The sequence below is a fragment of the Trichosurus vulpecula genome, chromosome 4, assembly GCF_011100635.1.
Source record: "Trichosurus vulpecula isolate mTriVul1 chromosome 4, mTriVul1.pri, whole genome shotgun sequence".
In the NCBI taxonomy this organism is placed as follows: Eukaryota; Metazoa; Chordata; class Mammalia; order Diprotodontia; family Phalangeridae; genus Trichosurus; species Trichosurus vulpecula.
In genome coordinates, this window is record NC_050576.1 from 393,344,514 (window position 1) to 393,368,863 (window position 24,350).

The 24,350-nt window shown below is 39.7% G+C and overlaps 1 protein-coding gene across 1 annotated transcript; it reads left to right on the forward strand.

The window, feature by feature from the left end:
* Positions 1 to 2,465: 2,465 nt before the first annotated feature.
* CHAMP1 (chromosome alignment maintaining phosphoprotein 1) lies at positions 2,466 to 17,873 on the forward strand. The gene is made up of 4 exons (XM_036757056.1): positions 2,466 to 2,709; positions 10,721 to 10,840; positions 13,674 to 13,799; positions 14,735 to 17,873. The coding sequence occupies exon 4, from the start codon at positions 14,789 to 14,791 to the stop codon at positions 17,639 to 17,641; it is 2,853 nt and encodes a 950-aa protein (XP_036612951.1). The 5' UTR covers positions 2,466 to 2,709; positions 10,721 to 10,840; positions 13,674 to 13,799; positions 14,735 to 14,788; the 3' UTR covers positions 17,642 to 17,873.
* Positions 17,874 to 24,350: the final 6,477 nt, after the last annotated feature.

Genomic DNA, 24,350 nt, shown 5'->3' on the forward strand with positions numbered 1-24,350 from the left:
TTTTATTATTTTTTTAGTCACATTCTAGGACATTACCCATTGACAAATTAGAAATCGAAGTCCTGGAAAAAGGGTCTTTTCTCCCCACTTTTCATCTAAATGAAAATAACACAACACAGGCACTTTCATCAAAGTCATCTCAACCTGAAGGCTTCCTTTTTGGAAAATTCCTTCTTTCTTGGGGGATACTAAGTGTCACCTGGAGTCAGGCAGACCTTTGAGTTCAAACTCTGCCGCAGATACTTTGTAGCTGTATGACCCTGGGCCCGGAGGTGTGGATAAGGAGACTGGAGTCAACGGCTCCTAGACTCTGTTCCAGCTCTAAACCTATGACCCTAAATTGCAAAGAAAATGGCCATTTGCAATTACAGATGGAGTTTGGGGAGAGGAGGGGGGGATGGGAAACCTAACACAGTTTGTATAAGACACAGTCCTTGGCCACAAAGGGCTTGACCAGCTCAGGATGCCACTGCACGGTAGAATGGATAGAGCACGACGTGAGTTTGAATCCTGGCTCTGCCATCTTACTCCTTGTGGGATTCTACCTCTGGATCTTGGATTCTTCATCTGTGAAATTCCAGGTGCTGGGCAAGATGGTTCGGTCGAGTCTGAATCCTAAAATTCATACCCAAACACCGGAAAGTGTGATTTCAACATTGTAAGGGAGCTCTTGGGGAAGAATTCAATCAACAACCATTTATAAAGCACCTCCTTGAGCCAAGCACCCACCTCAGGTCCCAAGAACACAAAGAATGAAACCATCCCTACCTTTAAGGAGTTTGTATTGCTGATCTGTAACCCGTTTGTCTCTGAGAATCTGCCCTGGGCCATGAGGTCCAAACATTTTCCTCCCCTCCGTGTACTTTACAATTCAGCTTCACTGGCCTACGGACTGTTTCTCTCACCGGACAATCCATCTCCTGACTCTATACCTTTGCCCTGGCCAAACCTCATGCCTAGAGTGCCCTCCCTTCCTGCATCCACCTTTTTTTTAGTGGCTCTGAAGTCTCAGCACAAACCCCACCTTCCCCCGAGGTCTTCTCGGGTTCCTACCCACCCCCCTGTGCTGGTAAGCAAAATGGCCTTTGTTTTCTTTGAGTAATCCTTACTGGGTGCTAAGCCCCAGGCCCCCATTAGGTGTGGAACCTATGTGGGTGTGGATTGGTGACTGGGGTGGGGCTCAAGGTGGGGCTGGCTAAGGGGAGGTGTTAACTCCAGAGCCATGCCCTATTAGGTGTTAACCTAATCTATGTGGATGTGAACCTCCCAGGGTCCTAAGGGGAGGATGATGGTTGATGACCTCTGAAGCCCTATAAGAAGGGAGGACAGAGCCATTTGTGCAGGTCTCTCGATATGGTGTTGTTGGGGAAACTCCGGGCAGCTGTCGCTAAGGAGCCCTCCAGCTTGTAAACCGGGATGCTGAGGCTTTGTTGAACTCTGGTAACTATGAATTGGGATTTGAATCAGACAAGGTCTGTCTGTTGATATTTGTAATTTGTATTTGCTCTTAAGTTCAGGGTGCTGGCTTTTTCCTCTGAACTAAGTGAATGATATTTGTATGCTGAATTAAAGTAAGCTTGTCAACCCCTTCACCTTGCTTTCCTTAGTTAAGCAGATCAAAAGAGCCTGTGCTGTTGGCAGCTTTCTGGGTGCTGGCTGTGGGTGAATCTTGCAACCCCACAGAAGCTGCTAGCCAGATTGTTGAAACACCGCCCCCCCCACCCCTTCCATCTGAGAGGCCCTTCCGTCTACACCGCATAATTCTCGGGTGGACCTAGTGATTAGCAGGTCTTTTGCCCGTTAGAATACGGCTCCCTGAGGGCAGGGACCTGTGCCTTTCCGGGGCTCAGAGCAAGCACTGAATCCATGCTTGATTGACAGATGAGGTCAAGAACCAGAGCAGGCTGCTTACAAGGTGTAGGGGAAGAGGGGATCCGTGGGGGCCCAGAATGGGGGGTGGGGAGGGGGCCCCTAGGCGCCCGCGGCCGAGCGCAACAATACTGAACGTATCCCGGGACCGGCCAGGAGGCAGCGAAGTGGCGACCTTGGCTCCCCCCCTCCCCCCCCCACACCCCACCCGCCCCAAAGCCCCGGCCGGCCGCGAGATCGCCGGGGCTCCCTAGCTCGCCAGTTCTCCTAGTGGGGGGCCTACTTCCCAGCACCCCCCAAGCCTTGTCTGGAGTCTGAGGCCCCAGCGCGCGCCACGGCGGGGGCGGGGCAGGGGGGGGGCTGGCTAAGGGACGTCACGGCATTTCCGGTTCAAGGAACCTCCCACCCACACACCCCCTTCTCCCTCCTCGGAGGCTTCTGGGGATCTGGCGCTGATTGGGCGACGCGAGGAGACCGCGCCTCCGAGGAAAGTGGCGGCGCCAACCTTTCTTTGAATCCCCGCCCTCCAACCCCCATCATGCCTCCTCCCTCCTCCCTCCCCCTTCCCACCTTCCCCACCCCACCTCCCTGCACGCGACCGCGCGCACGCTCGCGCGCCCGGGGAAGCCGCCTCTGTCGCTGCGTCTTCGCGCCGCCATTCGGGAAAGGAGCTGCGCGCGCGCAGCAGGGGCCCGCGGACTCCGTCGAGGAGGCCGCCGCCACCGCTGCGTGGCCTCCGGTCCGCGAGGAACGGACCTGTCCCGGTCCCACCCCCCTGGCCTGGCTCTCCCCCCGCACACCACGTGCCCGCCGCTCCCCCCCTCCCCCCTGCCCTGCACGGTAGGAACGCGCGCGCGGAGCTGGCTTAACGGGGAGGGGGAGGGGCTGCGGAGTGTGAGAGTGTGTGTGTGTTTGCGCGTGTGTGAGGCGGGAGGGATCGGGAGGGATGGGGGAGGGGGGAGGCTGCCCTCACGCCCTTTCGTGTTTTGTTTCCGTGCCTGCATTTAACGGGATGCCGGTGGCCAGACGCCGATGCTGGTTTAGGAATAAAATCCTTGGGCTTCTCCACGTAGGAACCGAGGCTGGAGGGGCGGGCAGCGTTCCCCGCGTATTCCAGCGTGCAAGGTGCCCCGCCCGGGAGTAACCCTAAAAAAGCCTCTATCCCTGGAGGGGAGCGGTAGTAGCCTAGGAAAGTGAGCCTCTGATGTGCCTCGCTCGCCACCTGCTTTTCTATGGTTCCGGGGCATTTCTCTGCCTAGGACCGGCGACTTCGTAGATTACGTTGCAGCTTAAAAACAACCCCGCCCCCTCCCCCCCCATATGTTAACTGCCACGGCAGAAAGAGGTAGACCCGTGGGGGGCGAGCGCAAGATTGCACCAGATTTTCCCCGTGCAAGTTGAAAGCTGAGAGGCTTCGTTATCTCATCGCCTGCTTTCCATTGTCTAACTAGAGTATCAACTTCTGGTAGGATATTTAGTAGCCGGTAGAGAGTGAAGATCGGTGACAAAGTACCGTACGCTCCATCCACTCCAGTGGATAATTACAGGATAAATTGGAAGTAGCACGAGAATTCCTTTTGCGTCGTGTAGTTTTTTTTTTGTTGTTTTTTTTTTTTGCAGGCTACACCCGAAAGTTCTATTATATAGTGTGTTGTCTGTAGTTGGCTATTGAGAAATGTTTGCTAAATGAGTGATTCATAGATACAATAAATGACTTAATCGATAGTCCAGAAGAAAATCTTTGAAAAACATGCATTTAAACAAGATACAAAATGGATGTGAAGCTGGTACATCCACAGTTATGGTAAAAACGTTCCAGATGGTGGGATGGCAAAGCAGCACTCTTACAATTATCAAAGATCAATGTGCATATATTTAGGAAAAGAAGTAGATTTATAATAGAATGAAATGAGATTAGGCGCTGAGTTAGTAGAATGATGAGGGCAAGAGTGATTTTGGTTAATATAAATTGGCTAGAATTATTTTTAGATTTAGTTGGGAATGGAATGATTTAAACATTACTCAGTGATTTGGGCCTTGGAATTTTGAAAGTGAAAAATTAATAGAGATTAATTATGTAGTCCATACTACCTTCAAATACCTGACATGGTCATCAAGACTGTGCTTGAATGCTTTAGTGACAGCAAATTCGCTGTTATGTGATACAGCTTACTCATTGAATTAGAAATTTAGGAAATTCTTTCTTATACTGAGTCAAAATGTTTTCTTGTAGCACCCAGTGGGCCTTAATTCTGCCCTCTTGAGCAACACAAACTTAATCCCATTCACATGACAGTCTTTCAAATAACTGAACATAACTATCACGTTGCCCCCTTGTGAGCTCCTTGAGAGCAGGGACAGACTTTTGCCTTTCTTTGTATCCCCAGCACTTAGCACAGCGCTTAATAGATATTTGGGTTTCATGCTTAATAAATGCTTGTTGACTTGATTCTTTTCTTCTGAAGATGAAGTGCTCACAGCTCATCTGCCCCACACAGGACATAGTTTCAATGTTTCTTAACATCTTGACTACTTCTCTCTAGGATCTCTCTAGTTTGTCCTTGCCCCTTTCAAAGTGTGGTGTCCAGAAATGAACGTGATGCTCCGGACAGGGGAGAGCTGTCTTGGCTGCCATATCAACACCAAAACATTAGGCTGTCTATAAGTATGATGATATGGCAGCCAAGAGAGGTAATGGGATCTTATGTTTTGTTAGGAAATGCAGAAAAAGGTGTGGTGGGTAGACCACATCTGGAGTATTGTGTTCAGTTCTGGGTTCTACATTTTAGGAGAGACATTGATAAGTTGGGAATGTCCCAAGGTGGGGTCAGCTGTAGGGTGAAAAGCTTATTGGGAATGTTTAGCCTATAGAAGAGAAGAAATGGGTAGATTATAATGGCTGTTTTCAAGTATTTGAAAGGCTGGCACACGAAGGAACAGTTAGACCTGTGTTGCTTAGCCCCAAGGTTCAGAGGAAGGAGAAGCAGCAGGTGCAAAGAGGTTTATAAACCTAGGCTTGATATCAGAAAAAAAAAAAAAACCAACTTCCTAACAAATAAAGCTCTCCAAATGTAGGATATGCTGCCTCAAAGGTTCTTTTCATTGGACAATTGGACATCTTGAGGCAAGTTGGATATCCATTTGTCTAGTATATTGCTCATATGATTCTTTTTCTGATTCGGGTTAAATTAGACAGCCCTTCTGTGATTCTTTGTAATCTAACAACTGTGGTGATAGTGAGGTTTTTGTCTTCTTTGATCAGAACACTGTATTACAGCACCTTAAAATTTTATTTTTTTTTTGACAAGCGCATCACACTATGATTGGCTCATTATTGAATTTGTGGTCAACTAAAATTCTAGATCTTTTTAGAGTTTTGGATTAATCTCTCTTAAATTTCATCCTCTTTGTTTTGACTTATTCCTAATTTTTGAGATCTTTTTGAAATGTTGTTGTCATCTCTCCCAGCTTTGTGTCATGAGCAGATTTAATAAGTTTATGTTTTATCAAAATAGTTTATTAAAATATTGATTAGAACAGGCCAAGGACAGAAATCTTTATGGTAGGCCACTATCTCCAGATCTTTGCTGAAGCGTTAATTATCACTTCTGGTTGGCTGTCTCTTATTTTCCCACTCGGGGAAAATATCCTATGAGGGTATCATGAAATACTAATATCTGATATGCTAAAATCAAGACATACCATGCTTATGGTTTCATCTGCCAGTTGAATAGTCAAAAAATGATATAAGGTAATTTGGTATAATCTTTCTTAATAAATTCATGTTGGCACCGAGTGATCACCTCATATAAGTGGCCACAAACCATCTGCTTAGGAATTTGTTCTAGAATTTGACCATTAAATAACATTAAAGGCTCTTCCTTTGTTATGTCTGTTACTTCTGGAATCCATGTTTTACCCTTAAATAGACAATTTGTTTATCTCCAGTCTTCTGGTAACTTATTCTGTCCTTTTGCCCTAAGACTACAAGTTGGGGTTTTGTAACTGCATTTGTAAATTCTTTTAGCACCTGGTTTATAAATTCTCTGGACTCAGAGGCCTGAATTTATTCTTTTTGAATGATGTTTTTTCTACTCTTTACAGTATGAGAATTGAAGTTGAGGAACTGTGCTCTTTTTTTGTTCTAATTTAGCATCACATCATCTCCAAATACTGTCCCTATTCCTTCTTTGCTAATTATTTTTCCCTGTACATAATTTATTTGTAGAAAGTTTCCCCACATCTCTCTTTGTTGTCTCTAGCATTTCTTCAAAGTCTTAGATTCTTTTGGGCTTTGCTTTTCCTGACTATGTTCTTGTATGTTCATGCCACTTTGACCTTTCCTACATGTGCTTTTAAAGTTTGAACTCTTCAGAGAGCTCCCTCTTAATTCTTTTAGAAATCTTCATTTTTTTCTCTTCAAGATATTTTGTGATTGCATAGCTTGAATTTCATATTTTGAGTTACCTAGTTTTGAGTCATTCTTTTTTATGTGACACCTGTTTATTCCTCTAAATTTTTAAAAACAGCCCTTTCTTAAAGTACATAGAATGTGACTTAAACCAGAATCTTATTTGAAGAGAATGAATTCAAACCCCTTGGTCCAGAGGATTTGTACTAGGTACTAACAGATACTGTGATTACAGATTTTGTATACTTTTTTATATCTTCAACTTTATTCTAATTTTTTGAACAATGTATACTATTCATACTTCCATTCCATTGAATCACAGTGACACAAGAGATTGTTTATCATCCTTTGTTGGAATTTCAAGTTTTCAGTATTTATTACCAGTATTTGGCATACAGACATCTGGAACCATAAATTGTTACCAGTTCTCTTCCCTGAACCTTTACCATATGAAGAGAAGTAACATTGCTATGTTGTGCTATCATCTAGAAAATCCAGTTTTTACAGTTAAGTCTGATCATTTTTCTTCTTTTCCCCTTGAATTTCTGTTTAGAAACCTTTTGATCAGGTGAGAATCTCCTGCTATTTTCTTCTCAGACTTTTTAGGACAATTGTCACTTGCCAGAAGTCCTTTATTTTTATGCCATGCAAGCCATGGTCTATTAGTACATTGTTTCTGTTTCTCCTCTGTTTACATCCATTGATTATAGAATCTTAAAGTTAAAAGGTGCCCTGGAAGTCAGCTAGTTCAGCTCTACATGTAGGGTGTCCTTGACTGGTAATAGTCCTCTTATTGAACAGTTTCTTGATGTTATTGATTACTTTTAAAGTCCTTGTTATTTTGTTTCTTTCTTGACTCCCTTTCTGGAATATTTCTTATATTCTAACCAGGAATACAATATGCATTGAATGTGAGATATGGTCCCAGCTCTCAAAGAACTTACAATTATGGAGGGGAGTAAGACCCTGAGATAATGATAATAAACAATATTACTTGCTTAGTTTGTTTACTGGTAAAAAAAAAAAGTACAATAAGAAGACTGAGGAGAAAGGAGGTCACATGTCACTGAGATAAGGGAAGGCTTTTTGGAAGAGGTGGTTTTTGAGTTGGGTTTCAAAACATTGATAAGAATTCAGCAGGTGAAGAAAAGGAGGGAAGACATCACAGGCATGGGGACTGAGCAAAAGCATAGAAATGTGGGAGCAAAATGTGAGTTCATTTTTATTGAAGGATGTGTAAGGTAGAGCATTGTCCATTTTGATCAAAGCATAGTGGAGCATTATATAGTTAAAACATGGCTCCAGGTTGTGGATGCTTTTGAACAGACAAGTGAGAGGCAGATTATGAATAAGAAAGATTTTACTAGCAGTGATATAAAGGATGTATTGGAGAAGGGAGAGGATGGATTCAGGAAGACCTGGAAGGAGGCAGTGAGATGTCATTGAGGGCCTGGTTAGAAGAAAGAATGGGTGACTGATTTCAATAGGAATAGATGTAAAGTAATGTGATACATTGTATTAGGCAAATGTATACCACACATGTTTCCATGTGTTTACAGATTTAATTACAAAACAGTTCCTGTTCTACCCTTTCCTGTTGCATCTGAAGCTTAAGGTACAACAAAAAGAAGAGTTTATTTATACCGTGAGTTGCAAATATGTGAATTAGTAACCCATGGAGTTATATTAGCTGAAAATGTCACAAGGCTTAGAAAAAGTTTAGATTGATTATTGAGAAATAAATACTAATGAGTTATTAAAGATGTACTGCAGAGAGGGAAGCTACCCCATTATGCTACAAAATATTATCTTGAGTATGTGGCCTTAGATTGACTGCTGCCAGTCTGTCATTTTGCCTTTTCTTGTAATGTTAAACTGATATCCAGACCCATCAAATAACTAGTATTAAACCCCCCCACACACACACACCCTGACACAGAAGGGATCAATCGATAAACATTTATTAAAGGCTTACAGTGTGCCAGGTTTAGTGTAATAAGCAATGGGAATTCAAAAGAAAGTGAGAATAATCCTAGCCTACTGGTAGCTTACATTATACAGGGATGGTAGTGGAGAGACATCATATAAATAAATAGGTTTATGTAAGATAACATATAGACTAGATGGAATGTAACCATAAAGAGGAAGACTCTTAACAGGCTGTAATATTAATTAAGGTGGGTAGAAATGCTAAAGCAATCACATGTCTTTAACTAATCCTTACTAGGTGCTACACCCCAGACCCACACCCTTTGGGTAACTAGGTTTGAATCCTTTGAGCCCTGAACAGAGTATAAAAGCTCAAAGGTTAGCATTCTGTCTGGGGCTGTCACTCCTGGAGGAGTGTTGATGTGGAGACTCGGGGCAGCCATTGTTAGGAGCCCTTGGCTTGTCAACCCAGATGTTGATGCTTTCTTGGTAACTATAAATTGTGATCTGGTCTGTTTACATTAGGTATGTTTGTAACTTGTTTGTATTTGCTCTGAAGTTCAGGCTGCTGGCTTTTCCTCCTGAACTAAGTGAATGATATTTGTATGTGGGATTAAAGTAAGATTGTTAACACCTTAACGTTACTTTCCTTAGTAAAGCAGATCAAAAGAACTTGTGGTGGCAGCTTTTGTTGCTGGTCTTGTTGGGTCTTACACCCCACAACAGCTGCTAGCCAAATTGTTGGTACAATGGCCTGGGAAAGGCCTCCTGCAGAAGGTGACTGAACTAAGTATTGAAAGAAGCAAGGGATTCTAAGAGGAGGAAAGGCATTCTACAAATAGGGGATAGCCAGTACAAAAGCATGGAGACAGATGTGTGAGGAGCAACAAATAGGCCTGAGACGATGGAACAGAGTTTGTGTAAAGGAGTAAAGTATAGGAAAGACTGGAAAGGTCTTCTGGATCTTAAAGGGGTCAGTTTGTGAAGATATTTTATGCTGAGCCAAAGGACTTTATATTTGATCTTAGAGGAAATAGGGAACCACTGGGGCTTATTGATGCGGGGGAAGGAGAGTATGGTGGGTAACATGATCAGAGCTTGAGGGGAAAAAACTTTGACAGCTTTATGGAGGATAGATTCAAATGGGGAGACACTTGGGGCCACGAGATCAGTTAGAAGACTATTGTAATATTCCAGGAGAGAGAAGATGAAGTATTGAACTAGGGTGGCAGCTGTGTGATTTGTATGTGTGAGATGCTGTAGAGAAGGAAATAACAAGATTTGTCAATGGATTGGATATGTGGGATAAGAGTAAGGAGTTGAGGTTAACACTAAAGCTTTCAACCTAGGTGACAAAGACATGGCTACCTTCAACAGTAACAGGCAAGTCCAGAAGAGGAGAGGGTTTGGTGGAAAAAATAATGAATTCCATTTTGGTCATCTTGAGCTGTAGAAGCCTGTTTGTTATCCAGTCTAATAGGCAAGGGCTCGTTGGAGAGACTAGGGCTGGATAAAGATCTGGGAATCATTTGAATAAAGATGATCATTGAAATTTGTAATATCACTGAATGCGATACTATAGAAGGAGAAAAGGGAACAGGACTGAGCTTTGGGCACACCCACAATTAGTGGTGGATATAATATGGATGTGCATGGATCCAGCAAGGGAGACTAAGGAGTGGGCATACAAGTAAGAGGAGAACCTGTAGAGGACAATGTCAGAAAAACCCAGAGAGGAGAGATTAACCAGAAGAAAGAGGTAGACCACATTGTCAATAGCTGTAGAGAGGTAACTGATTGGGGATGAGGATTGGAAAAAGGCCATTAGATATGGCATTGGTTGTAAGAGATAATTGTTAACTTTGGAGAGAGTGACAGTTGCAGAGAGTTTAAAAGAGAGTAACTTTCTAAAGGAGTTTATCTGAGGAGGAGAAGAGAGATGTGAGACAATTGCTAATGTGAAATTGAAGATTTTCTTCAACAACAGGGTAGACATGGGCAGCAGAGAAGGGGTCAATTGATAAGGAGAGCATGATGATTAGAGAGTGAGTGGGGATGATGTTGGGGGCAAACTGCTCAAGAACATGAAGGGGATGGGATCAAGGCTGCTTGACATGGAGAAGGACTGCATCTGCATCAAAGATGAGTAAAGGAGACTATAGTGGGGAATGATATCAGAAGGGTATGAAATTAGGAGAACCAGGGAGCAGTCAGTTCCTTTTTTTCAGTGAAGTATGAGGGGTAAGATCCTCAAGTGAGAGTATGGGGGGAAGAGTGCCATGGGTGTTTGAGAGAAGCGAAGGCTGCTGGAATAGCTGCTGTGGTAAGTGGGAGAGAGAATTGATTAGAGACAAGTAGAATGATGCTGCAGTGAGAGTACAACTGAGATGAAATAACATAAATCTGTAGTGGATCCAGTAAAAAAAAAATGGGCAAGGAATTGAATCCAGTATTTTAAAATGAAACAGAAATACAGTCTTAATTTTTTCCCTTCTGTGTCTACTTTTTCAGGTTCAGCCCCTCATACTTCATGTTTGCTTCTCTATGCAGGGTGAAGGCCAGCTACTCTGTGGCTTAGCTAAAAAGCCATGTAGGATATCAGGTCTTTGAAAAACAGTTTTGAGGCATCTGGTAAGATTTCTTTCATAACCTGCTATGTAATTTCTTCTAGCAACAATCTTATCTCCTCATCTTCTCGAATTTGTTTTTCTTGGCCTCTCCCTTACTCTTTAGGAGTATTTGCTTTCAATTTGTTAAGCCTTATTCCATTAGCATTCCTTTCACTTACCTTTTCTTTTGAGTCTTGATATTTCTTGTCCTTTATATCCAGAATCTTTGTGTTTCTGAAATCTTTGCATAATGCATTGTATTTTTTGGAGGGAATACAGCATATGCATGTATGAAAGTACGGGAGACATATATTTAATACGAAATAGGTTTGATTAGCTGAATTCTATTCCCTTATTTTCTTCTTGCCCTGTGAACTCCCTATATGTAGAATTTTACTGGCAGACTCTCTGTTACAGAATGCTTATGAAAATGTGTAGGCAACTCTTAGGGGCACACACAGCCAGACAGTGAGTCACTTAGTACTTGACCTTTGTGTGAAAAGAAAAATGAAGTCTTTAAAGCGAGAGCTAGCAAGATTTGACAAGTAGGACAAAAAGTCTGGGCAGCAGGTAAACACAGTGGGAGAGATTTGGAGATTGGTCAAAAGGGTTTAAAAGTAGGCAGATTGCGGTACTTGGTGATAATTGAGGGAGAGAAGGAAAAATAGAAGTGTTGAAGTTGGGATTAACTTGGAGACTGTGGAAATCTGAAAGGTAATTGAGTGGTAAACTGACCTCCAAAGAGAGACAGAGGTCTAAGAAAAGAGTATAAAAGTTGAGCGTAAAGTTTGACAAGCCAGGATGGGAACATGAAGTGAGAGCAAGCAAAGACTGGTGGATCCAGGTTGGTGGTTGGAATAGGGAATGGTGGGTGGAAAATGGGAGAAAAGCAGCATTAGAGTTTAAGAGCTGCCTGGGTTTTTCACTGCAGTGTTGATTGCCAGGTCTTGTTAGAAACAGGAGTAAACAGGATGAAAGGTAGAAAATAGGGAAGATGGTGAATGTGAGCAGAGTAAGAAGAGCTAAATTGTGGCATACAGGCCAAGTGACAAGATTAAGGGAGGATTGGAAATTGAATTAAATAAAACATGAGCTGCTCTCTATGGGCGTAATGTTAGTGATACAGATACAGGGTGAAGAGATTTCTCCCTTCAAGGATCTTATTTTTTACTTAGGGTACAGCAGGTACCTGGAGAAGTAAATACAAGGCAATTTGAGGCATGGGTTTCCAGTTTGCTTTTATGAAATACATCTTTTCATGTGTTGGTATGCTATCTCCTTGCCAAGTAAGTAGTCATTTTTTTTTGACTCCTCCAAATATCCGCAGAGCAACATCCTAGGTCCTCTGGAAAATGGAAAATAACGTAGAGTTTTTTATTTAACCCGTATTGGATTATAGAGACTTGTTTCAGTAGTTAGCAGTGGTGAGAGTTGTAGAATTAGGACATAGGAAGAAGAAAATTGCAGTGCATTAGTATGCACTGCATACTAGTACTTAGTATGCAAAAAGTGGGGTATATATATTAAACTATATAGAGAGAACCGTGAAGTTAGGACAAAGAATTGTCTAAAGCCATTTTGAATGCTTTGGATGGTATTTTTGGTTTTAAAATTAGATGTCATTATAGGATTTAGAACTGCCATGGACTTTAGAAATCAAATTATCCAATATCCTCACTTTATAGGAGAGGAAACAGGTTCAGATAATGTAAGTGACTTGCCCAGGGCCTCACACATACAGCCAGTAGTAGAGCTGGGATTCAAACCCAAATCCTTTGATTCCACCCACTATATAATATCTGTATGTTTTGCTTTTTCAATCAAGAAAGTAGGTAAAAATGTACATACAGGTTCTTTAGTCAAACTCTAGGAAGTTTTCAGGTTGGTTATGAAAGTATCAGGTCTCTACTTGACACAAGTAAAACTTTGGCAAGTTGCTTAGGTGGGCAGATGTGGAGAGGGCAGTGCTGCTTTGGGAGCCACAATTTCATTTATAGGAACCACTTCTGTCATTGCAGATTTATAGGATCATAGTTTTAGAGCTTAAAGGGACCTTAGGTGTCATGTCATTTAAACCCTTTTTATAATTGAAGAGAAGCCCAGAGAGGTTAAGCAATTTTAGTCCAGGGTTATTTGAAGGAATAGTCTTACAGCTTCCAAAATGGCCCCTAGGTTATAGGTTATTTGGATACAGCTAAAGCTCTAAATACTGTAAAGCAATTGACAGCTAGGGTGGTTTACTGAAATGTGACATTTGCACTTAATCAAAGTATGTTTATAAGAAGCGAATTGGAAGCAAAATGATACAAGGAAAGAAAGTACTATTTCTGAGGTCAGAAGACATATGTTCAAATCCTGCTTCTGATCCTTACCAGTCTGTGGTATCTCAGGCAAGGAATTTAATATTCCTAGACCCCAATTTCCTTATCAATAAACTGAGGGGTTGAAGCAATGGAATGATATTTGAAATCCCTTCTGTCTCTAAATGTACGAGACACAGTTTTCCACTTTGAGTGTATGTTGGTTTTAAAAAATAGTTTTTCTTGATATCTTTTGTTTTCACATCCCTGGATTTTCCCCTGTATCCTTCCTTTTCTTTCTCTTCTCAGACAGTGATCCTTGATAATAGAATTTTGAGGGAGGGAAAAAAGTCAAGAGAAAAAAGAAAAAAAATGTAGTAAGAACTTAATAACGTGTTGAAAAAAATCTGATGTTAATTAGTTTAACACTTTGTTGCTTGCTCTGGGTCTAAGATACTATGGGAGCATTGATTTGGGGGTTGTTTTCTACCCCTATTTAACATTTCAATGTATCACAAATTTCTTTTGTTTTATTTGTTGTATCATTCATTATAGGGAAGAATGAAGACCTAAAGTATTTTTCCAAAGTTTTGGATATGCCAGGGAGAGCTACAAAAGTTAAAGGGGAGATGTGGGGAAAAGAATTAATACTCTGAAGAAAACTCTTCCCAGTTCTCTCAGGTGATGCATATCCTTCTGTACTTTAGCAAAATTCAAAAAGAATACCTGCAGATAGTTTACACAGAATGGCAATATCAGTAACAGCTGTTAAAATTAATGTGATTCCCTTAAACTTAAAGCAAAACTGAAAGATTATTTAATATAGTATTTCAAAAACATTCAACAAGATGAAAACCTATAAATTTGACCTTTACAGAAACATTTTAATTAAAAGAAGACATTTTTGTTATATCTTTAATGCAGCTCTATGTTCATTTGTGAAATCTATCTTAGTGGTGTTTGAATATTTTTAATTAAAAGTGGCACATAGGTGGGGTGAGAGAAAATATTCATTGTTTAATAGGCAAATAAGATAATTCTGTACGTGATCATTATGCTTATAATTGAAACTAACCCCCTTTTGTTGTCCATACTCTGCATTTTAGGGTTTAAACTTGGAGAGAAACACTAGTAATGTTTCAATATTAATAGCAGTCTATTGTAGCATCATGCTACATGGGAAGATTCCCTGAAGGGTCATTCTAGACCCATGAAATTATCTTTTAAAGTTTGCCATCTTTTCCAAGTTAACATCCAGTTTATGTAATGCTTTTTGATGAAGACTGGAAATATAAAACACTATTTGTATTCTTTAGTCATAATTCTAAAATAATCCTGAATTTTGTTTCAAGATTTGTCACTTGGTGCTCCAAAGTCATTGTGTTGAGCCATTGTGTTTTTTGAGAATCACATAAGTCAAAGACACAGATTCACTGGTCTTTTGGGATGCCAGTAATTTTTGCAGAGATGTAATCTGGCAAATGTATCATCCTAAGTATTTTTTGTTATTTGTAATTATGTAACTCAGATGGGCTGGGGAAGAATTGCATTCAAATGATAAAATATTATACGAGAATAAATTATGATAATTCAACTGATTTTTTACTTTATTGCAGCAACATTGACGTGATTTCAAAGGACCTGTGCAAGTTGTAACAGATTTTTTAAAAATGGAAGTATTCCCAGAACTTCGTAAACAACCAGAACGTTTGGAATGTGATCACTGCAGTTTCAAAGGCACAGATTATGAAAATGTACAAATCCATATGGGTACCATCCATCCAGAGTATTGTGATGAAATGGATGCTGGTGGGTTAGGTAAAATGATATTTTACCAGAAAACCGCAAAGTTGTTTCACTGCCATAAATGTTTCTTTACCAGCAAAATGTACTGCAATGTATACTATCACATTACATCCCAACATTCAGTAAAAGATAAGTGGGATGATAAACAGAAAAAACAGTTGGATAAGGAGACAGAACCTGTGAAAACCTCCCTCTTCCCAGAGTCCCAGAAAATGTCTAATTCATCAGAGAATCAGAAATCCGGGCCTGTTTCTTCAACAGAGTCACAGAAACCTGCTCCTGTTCAGTCTTCAGAATCACCTCACACTTCCCCTGCTAGTTCTCCAGAGCTCCAGAAACCTGCTTCTGTTGTTTCTTCAGAGTCACAGAAACTTTCTTTTGCTGGCTCTGACCCTCAAAAACCTGTCCTTCCTGAGTCTCAGAAACCTTCCCCTGTTCCTTCTCCAGAATCCCCAGAACTTGTCCCTCTGGCTTCGTTGGAACCACAGAAACTTACTTCTGTATCTCCCGAGCCACAGAAGTCTCCTCTTGCTAATCCCTTGGCCCAGAAGCTCTCTCATTTTACAGAGACGTTAAGGACTCCTTTGTCAACTTCCCCTGAGCCTCAAGAACCAGTTCTAGCTTCCTCCCCTGAGCCTTGGGGATCATCTCCAAGTTCATCTCCTGAATCCCAGAAACCAGCTCTGACTGAATCTCCTGAACCTAGGAGGCCATCACCAGCTGTTTCTCCCGAATCTTGGAAGCCGTCACCTGCTGTGTCCCCTGAGCCAAGGAGGCCAGCCCCAGCAGTATCACCAGGTCCTTGGAAGCCTGTTGTATCTACATCCCCTAGACCTTGGAAACCTCCTCCTTCCGTATCACCTGGACCTTGGAAGCCTACTAATAAGCCTGCTCCTTCTGTATCCCCTGGACCTTGGAAACCTTTACCTCTATCATCTGGCCCTTGGAAGCCAAGTCCACCTATGTCACCTGGATCCTGGAAGCCTTTACCTGTATCACCTGGTTCATGGAAATCTACCACATCTGAGGCCTGGAAGCCTGGACCCCCAGAACTTCGAAAGACATCTCCTATGTCATCTGAACTCTGGAAACCAGGTCCCTCTTCCCCAGAGACCCGTAAAACTGGTCCCCCATTGTCCCCAGAAGCTCGTAAACCAAGTCCTTCATCCCCAGAAGCTCGTAAACCAGCTCCCTCATCCCCTGAGGCCCGGAAGGTAGGCCCCCCATTGTCCCCAGAGACCAGGAAAGCAGGTCCTCCATTGTCACCTGAACTCCGTATGCCAGGTCCCCCACTGTCCCCTGAGCCCCGTAAACCAGGTCCTCCACTGTCCCCTGAACTCCGCAAAATAAGTCCCTCATTGTCCCCTGAAGCTCGAAAAGCAGGCCCCCCTTTATCTCCTGAGCTCCGAAAGTCAGGTCCCCCACTGTCCCCTGAAATTCGAAAAGCAGTTCCCCCATTGTCTCCTGACCTTCGTAAATCAGGACCTCCAGGATTATCTGAGCTTCGTAAGTCAGGACCCCCATTGTCACCTGAGCTTCGAAAGTCAGGCTCTTCTGTGTCTCCTGATCACCAGAAAGCTTCAGTATCACCAGAACTCTGGAAGGTTTCTTCTGATCAATGGAAACCTTCTATTTCTGGAGAGCCATGGAAACCTGCCTCTAATGATTTTACTGAATCCCAGAAGGCTGCCCCTCCTGGCTCTCCAGATGTCTGGAAGTCTTCCTTTTTTCTTGAACCTCAGAAACCTGTCTTCCCTGAATCCCGGAAACCTGGTCCTCCTGGGTCATCTGAACTTCTTAAAATGGCATCAGAGACCCGAAAACCTACAATTTCTGGTGATGACCCCCGAAAATCCTCCCTTTTCCCTGAGTCTCCCAAAGCCATACCATCTTCTGAGCCCCGCAAACGGGCTCTCTTCCCAGAATCGAGGAAACATATCCCTTTTCCTGAGCTTCCCAAATCAGTTGCTATTTACCCTGAATCTCAGAAATTAGTTGATTCTAGTGAGTATGATGTCCAGACAGAGGCCATGGAAGATCAAAAAGATGATATTTTGGCTCAAGAAGATATATTATATCCTTGTCAAAAGAAGCTCAAGAAAGATAACCAAGAGAACTCTGATGCAGAGCTTAGCGGCGGTGAATGTGGAAAAGCAGATTTAGATTTCCTAGATCTAAAGGGCCAGGAATCTAACAGTGATCAAGAGCAAGTTGATGTGGAATCGGTTGATTTCACTAAAGAGAAAATGGATATTACCGATCAGCCAAAAAGCATCCTGCAGTTTACAGATGAGAAAGAGGCTTTTATCTCTGAAGAGGAGATAGCAAAATATATGAAACGTGGAAAAGGAAAATATTTTTGCAAGATCTGTTGCTGTCGTGCTATGAAAAAAGGCGCAGTTTTGCATCATTTAGTTAACAAGCATAATGTTCATAGCCCATATAAATGCACAATATGTGGGAAGGCTTTTCTTTTGGAATCTCTCCTTAAAAATCATGTTGCAGCTCATGGGCAAAGTTTACTTAAGTGTCCACGTTGTAATTTTGAATCGAATTTCCCAAGAGGCTTTAAGAAACATTTAACCCACTGTCAAAACCGTCACAATGAAGAGGCTAATAAGAAGCTTATGGAAACTATTGAACCTCCTCCTCCACCCCCACCCCCACCCCCTCCTCCACCACCCCCACCTCCCCCTCCACCTGAAGAGCAAACCTAATTTTGAAAATTATGTATTATATACTTCAAAAATTTATCTACTAAAATCAACCTTTGAAAGAGTTGCTCTTTTAGCCAATTAAGTAGTTTAGTTGAATAAGTAGAAGAGTTGAAAAGGTTGTATCATGTTTAGTTTGTGTCAGTAGTAGTATAGAAAAGAACCTTTCCAGAATTTTTAGAGTATCTGTTCATGTGCCTATCTTAAAATCAATAAATTCATACTGGATATTCCAGATGGGTTGAATTCCTTGAATTTCTTCTCTGTGTATAATACATCATGAAAGGTTATATACATTCCATTTAATTATAACTTTACACATATTCTTAGATATGCAGTGAAATTTATCTTTTTGTGAAACTAAGTTCAAGTTGAGAGGCATACTATGAATGGGTAGAGAGGTGGCTTTGGATTCAAGTCAGGAAGATGTTCAAGTCCCACATCTGACACACTCTGGTATTGTGACCCTGGGCAAGTCATAACAGCCTCCCAATGTTGTACTCCCAGGCAACAAAGAGATTAAGTTGTAGAACAGTTGCTAGTCTGCTTTGGTAGAGCAAGTAGCTTTGCCCCGTAAAATCATGAGTCTGGACCAAAAAAAAATCCTTTAAAAAATTTACAATGCTTGGTAATGACAATGTTTATGAATTAGTTATTAGGGGAGGATGCCCCAGTTTTCCTTTTTTTAATTTTAATTAAAAAAAGTTTTATTTTTTAAATCACTTGGAATATCTTTTTTTTTGTTTTGTTTTTTTCACAGATGTAAGTCATTTTGGAATTTGAGAATTTAATAATGCAGAAGGTAAATCAGCATTGTTTGTAAATCTTGAACCATTTCTAAACTAATGATTGGAATTTTTTCTTTTATATGTTTTGGAAAAGTTTTAAATTTTTATTGATATATTGAAAATAGAAGTCTATGAAGAAGCAACAGCAATGTACAATATTATATATCATATTCCTCCATTAGAATGTAAGCTCTTTGTGGGCAGGGATTTTTTACTTTTGTCTTTGTATCCCCATTGCCTTGCACATAGGCGCTTAATAAATGCTTGTTGGATTGGATTGGAATTTTAGGTTTGTGGGAAATATGATTTCTTTTTATATATTCTGGGAAACTTAAGGAATTACCACTCCTGATCATAAGTCCTAAGAGGTGACGAGAAGAACACAGGAGGAGTGGAAGGAACGGGGGAAGTACCTGGTCCTACACTGCATTTGACATACCTGTTGGTATGATTCAACAAGGGATTAAATGAAGCTAGAATTTAGGAACTGGTACAGAGAAAATGATATAATAGTGTATGGGTTAATGTCTATCTTAAATCCAGAGTCCCCTGCCTTCCATTATCAAACATTCTTCCTGTTCCCTCTTGTTCTTTTAGTCCTTGCTTTTTGTCTCCCCATATGGTACTTCTACCACAAATGAGAACTACGGATTTTGTTTCAAAATTTGGCTAAAATTCCAAACATAATGGAGAATTACTCCAAAGAAGAAAGAAACTCAGTGCGAATATTAGATTTGGAACACAAATACTGAGGAGGAGATAAATTTGTAAGAATAGAAGCAGAAATTACAATATGAATTTTGGGTAAACCAAAATGACTGGCCTTGAAGAAAAGTTTTGCAAAAATATCTTTACAGAGATAAAGATCTGAAAGAGCAAGATTAAAAAAAACCTGAATACAATTCTCCAGAAAACTTAAGTCCAAATCATTTAACTAGAGACAGCAAGGAATTGATTAAACAGACACGTAGATTGCCACCAGAAAAGTTACACACTTCACATTCCTTGGTTAAATGTCACATTTTCAGTAACACATTTTTTAAGCAGTCTGAAGAAAGACTTTTGGGTATGAAAGAAAGGTATCATGAGAAGCAAAGGACCTCAAACAGCAGCCCAAAATAATCTTGCAAAGTTAAACTTAATCATCAATGAAAAAAGATTGTACTTCAATGAAAAGAATTTGAAGCATTCCTAAAAAACCCAGAATCCCAGAGGTGAGCAGGTAATTTTACTTCAAACATTCTAACAGTCAAGAAAGGTAAAATGAATAAGAGATGACTAATGACAAAAAAAAAAAAACTCAAGTACTTAGGCTATTAAAAGAAAGACACTGAACTGTGGTGCAAAAGAAATAAGAATTCATGAAGGGACAAAAAGGACGTAAGACTAAAATTTCAAGGGGAACAATTGGAAGATGGGAAGGAAGAAAAGATGAATTAATACTCCTATGACAGTAGAAAGGCAAATGGTGATAGGGAATGTAAGAGAAAGGAAACAAGTGGCATACCTCATCACAGGCAGATGGTGATAATTCCTTTAGCATCAGCCAAGGTGGGGACTATGGAAGAATAAGACAGAAAGTAATGAGTAAGAGAGATTGATCGTTGAAGGGCCTTGGCTCAGAAAGATGATGGAAATACACAAACATTCTCATTGGGTAAGGAGGTGTATGCTTGGGAACCTTATAATGGTTTTTGGGGGGTGGCAGTTTGAAAGAATGTTTCCTAACAGGCTTTCATCTACTAGAACTTAATCTTCACCCCACCCCCCAGGAATGGGGATGTAGGAGTCCCTCAAAACCAGCCACCATTTAGAGTTTTGGAGCAGGTAATAGGTAATAATGTAGGTAATAGAATAACACAACTTGAGGAATGGATATTCATCATGACAAGGGCAAGGGATAGGACCAGTCCTTGTGACTTGAGATGCAATTACTTCCATCCGACTATATTATAATAGCTTACTATACTAATACTACCTCCATCTTCTATTACTTCAAAGATCATAATGGGTAAGGTATCCATTATGTAATGGATGATAAATGTTAAGTAATACAGAAAAGATCTTGATTCAAGTCTTGCTTGTGACCCCTACTGGCTGCACAACTCTAGTGAATGACAGTCTCAATGTTGGAGGTAACTCTGTGACTTAAATTGCATAATAACTGCTGGTCTGTTAAAAGAGGGAATATCCTCACCAGAAATTTCATCCATTGAAACCAGGTTGATATTAAGCGAGTTAGAGCAGAAAATTGGGAGGATGAAATAAGAGCTGTATACAACAGCAATATCAAATAGAAGTACTTAAAAACCAGAAAAAATGCTGACTAAATTAGAAAATGAGCATAAAACAAAGGAAAACTTGGAAAGCGATATAGCAAGAGAATGTTAACTGAAACATTTAGAGGGGAGGGAAGATTTTGAACCACCCCTTTGACTAAATTAGTGTTAGAAGAAGAGAAAAAATGAGCAATTATTCACACGGTTAAAGTGTTAACTTACAAGAAGACAGTGGGGGAAACACAAGTCTAACACTAAATGTGAATGGATCGAACAGTTTAGTGAGATGAATGACAAGATATTGGGGAAAAAACCCCAAACCCCCAAATTTGCAACATACAAGAAATACATCTTTAAAAAAAATTGCACACTAAATGAGAAAGGCTGGAACAATATTTGTCATGCATCAGATTTTTCTAAAAAAGCAAGAAGCTACAATTAAGCTATCAAAGTGAAAATAATTAAGAGACATAAACAGAAACTATCTTATGCTTAAAGGAAACCTAGACTGTGAACCATTTTCAGTACTAAACATGCGGCAGCTGGCAGCATAGCAGCTATATATACCTCAAGGAAAAATTAACTGAATCACGAAATGGTAATGGTAACATAATCACGAAACTTTAATGTTACTTTCTCAGAACTGGACAAATCTAATGTAAAAAGGAAAAACAAGTGAACAAATTTTTGGAGAAGCTATATCCAAAGTAATTATTCTGAATGGGAACATTAAAGGATATACCTATTTTCCCCATATTAGTCATGTTTTATAAGAAGAAACAGAACAAAAAGAAAAAACTGAAAAAAATGAAGTGAAAATAGTATGCTTCAATCTGTATTCAGACTCCATCAGTTCTTTATCTGGATGTGGATAACATTTTCCATCATGAGTCCTTTGGAGTTGTCTTGGATCATTGAAGAATATACCTATCTCTAAGCACCACATAGTAAGACTAAGTGGCATAGTGGATACAGTGCTGGACTTAAGAGTCAGTAATATCTGAGATAGAGTCCTGCCTCAGATTCTTAATAAATGTTTGGCCCTAAGCTAGTCACTTATCCTTTGTGTGCCTCAAGCTCCTTATAAAATGATGATACTAGTGGCTATTCAATTGTATGTTGTGAGGGCAAAATGAGATCATATATGTAAATGCTATGCAAACCTTAAAATGCTATCTAAGTTTCAATTTTCAGAGCACACAGAAACATTAACTTTTTTTAAAAAAATGCAGAAATAGTAAAGGCATATTTTAAGACCACATGCAATAAAATCAGGAATAGAAGCGATAGATACAGATCTAAATGCAGAATAAATGATAATATGCTGCCAATATACCGAGTGGTTGAACAAATAGAAACAATACCATTCGATAGACAATTGTAATGATGAGACAACATGAAAGTTTCTGGGATGCAGTCTTTGGAAGAAAAAATCTGAAAAAAAATAGATTAAAAAACAAAGAATATTAAAGAACAGAGCATGTGATTTAAAAAAAAAAACTAGAAAATGAGCAACCCACCCCCCAAATTAGAGGAGAAATAGGTAGATGGTAAACAGATATAGAAATGATAAAACTAAAAATTAGTTCTTTGAAAATACCCAAATGAATCTGTGATCTCATCAATTTGAGAACTCTCTCCAGTGATGCAGAATGCAGCTGCTCCTTGTCCCATCCTCCTTGGCTCTCAGCCATGACTTGTCAAAAGTTTGCTTCAGGGGGTCTGCCCCTTGTGTTTGATTCCTTCCTCATGTCTGATATCTTCAGGATAGCAATAGATTAAACATCCATGTATCATCCCTGTATTTCACCACATGACTAACTTGTCTCTCCTTTCCATTATACAATTCCTTGATTATGTTCTTTATTCCTGTAAGAAGTCCTTTTAGGAGAGTAGCAGTTAATTAAACCTTTAGCAAATCTGGTAATAGGATGATTAAAATTACAAAAAAATAATGGAATCATAACATGAAATAAAAAGAATGGTCTACTATACACATTTATATGTTTGTAAATCTTGAAGTTTTAAGAAATGAATTGTCAAAAAAAATGTTTTTTAACAGAATAGGAAATAAAGATCTCAAACTCCATTACAGAAAACTAAGTTGAACAAACCATAGAGGAACTGTTCTCTCACCCACAATCTTCAGGTCCAGATGAATTAACAAGGAAATTCTATAATTTTTGAAGAAAATTTAATAGCTATACTATACAAATTATTCTCAGAAATTGAGAAAGAAAATATTCCACCAAACTCCTTATATTGGACAGAGAATGTCTAAACCAAAGAAGAACCATTGTTCAGTTGTATTCGACTCTGCAACCCCATTTGGGGTTTTCTTGGCAAAGATTCTGGAGTGGTTTGCTGTTTCCTTCTCCAGCTCATTTTACATGAGGAACACAAACAGGATCAAGTGACTTGCCCAGAGTCACACAGCTAATAAATGTCTGAGGTCAGATTTGAAATCATGAAGATGAGTCTTCCTGATTCTAAGCCCAGGGCTCTATCCACGGTGCCACCTTGCTGCCCAATTATGAACTATTTTCAAAGAACACTATCCCTAATATATGATTCAAAAATGACAAATGAGACCTCACGAACAGAAATATATCCGAAAAATTACTTGCTGTAATTAAATTGGATTATATCATGGATACAAGGAAGATTCTTTAGTTGGAAAACAATCCTATAAAAAACCCAACTCCACTTATACCACTTAATTATATCAATAGCAGCAGAAAACCTTTGACAGCGTACAATACTTGTTTACATTTTAAAAAAAACTCTATAAAGCATGCAGTCATAGAAGGAACTTTTTAAAAACTGTGATATTATATATATATACATATATATATATACATATATATATATACATATATATGTGTGTGTGTATATTCTATATATGTGTTACATATATACGTGTATACACACATATATAATATGTATATATCATATCAAAAGCTATCATTGTTTACAATGTGGAAACACTAGAAACTTTACAATAATGTAGGAGTAAGGCAAGGATACCTCCTTTTCCCACTGTTATTTGATATAATCTAGAAATTTCAATGACAAACAAAATATTTTTATTTGCAGATTGTATGATGGTTTACTTAGAAAACCTCAGAAATAGCCTCAGAGAATCAGCAAAGAAACTAATTGAGACAGTAACTTCATTGAAATAGAATGCAAAATCAACCAAAATAAACAATTTCTGTATGACAATCTAGTAGGAAATAATACAAAGTCCATTCAAAATAGCTACAAAATTCATAAAATATCTGGCTACCAAAATGTATTCAAGACATGAAATGCACTGTTATTTTAAGGTCCTTTTCATATATATATATAAGTCTTGCCAGTTTTTAATGTTTTTTAAATAAGAATAACAAAGAAAATAGGAATTATGAATAAGTAATGATCATTTAGATCATTAGAATAATTTTTATATGAATCATTTTGGAAATGAACAGTATTAAAAAAAAGAATAGTCACCCTGAGAAGAGCTAATTTAGAAACAAATTGGAAGTTTTAATCAAAAGTATTTACTGAACAACGCAGTTTGCTGTAGTATAAGACTGTCTTCTCCAAGTTTGTTATATTTCTTTTGTAGTCACCAGATAGCAGTGGTGAGCCAGGCAGGCA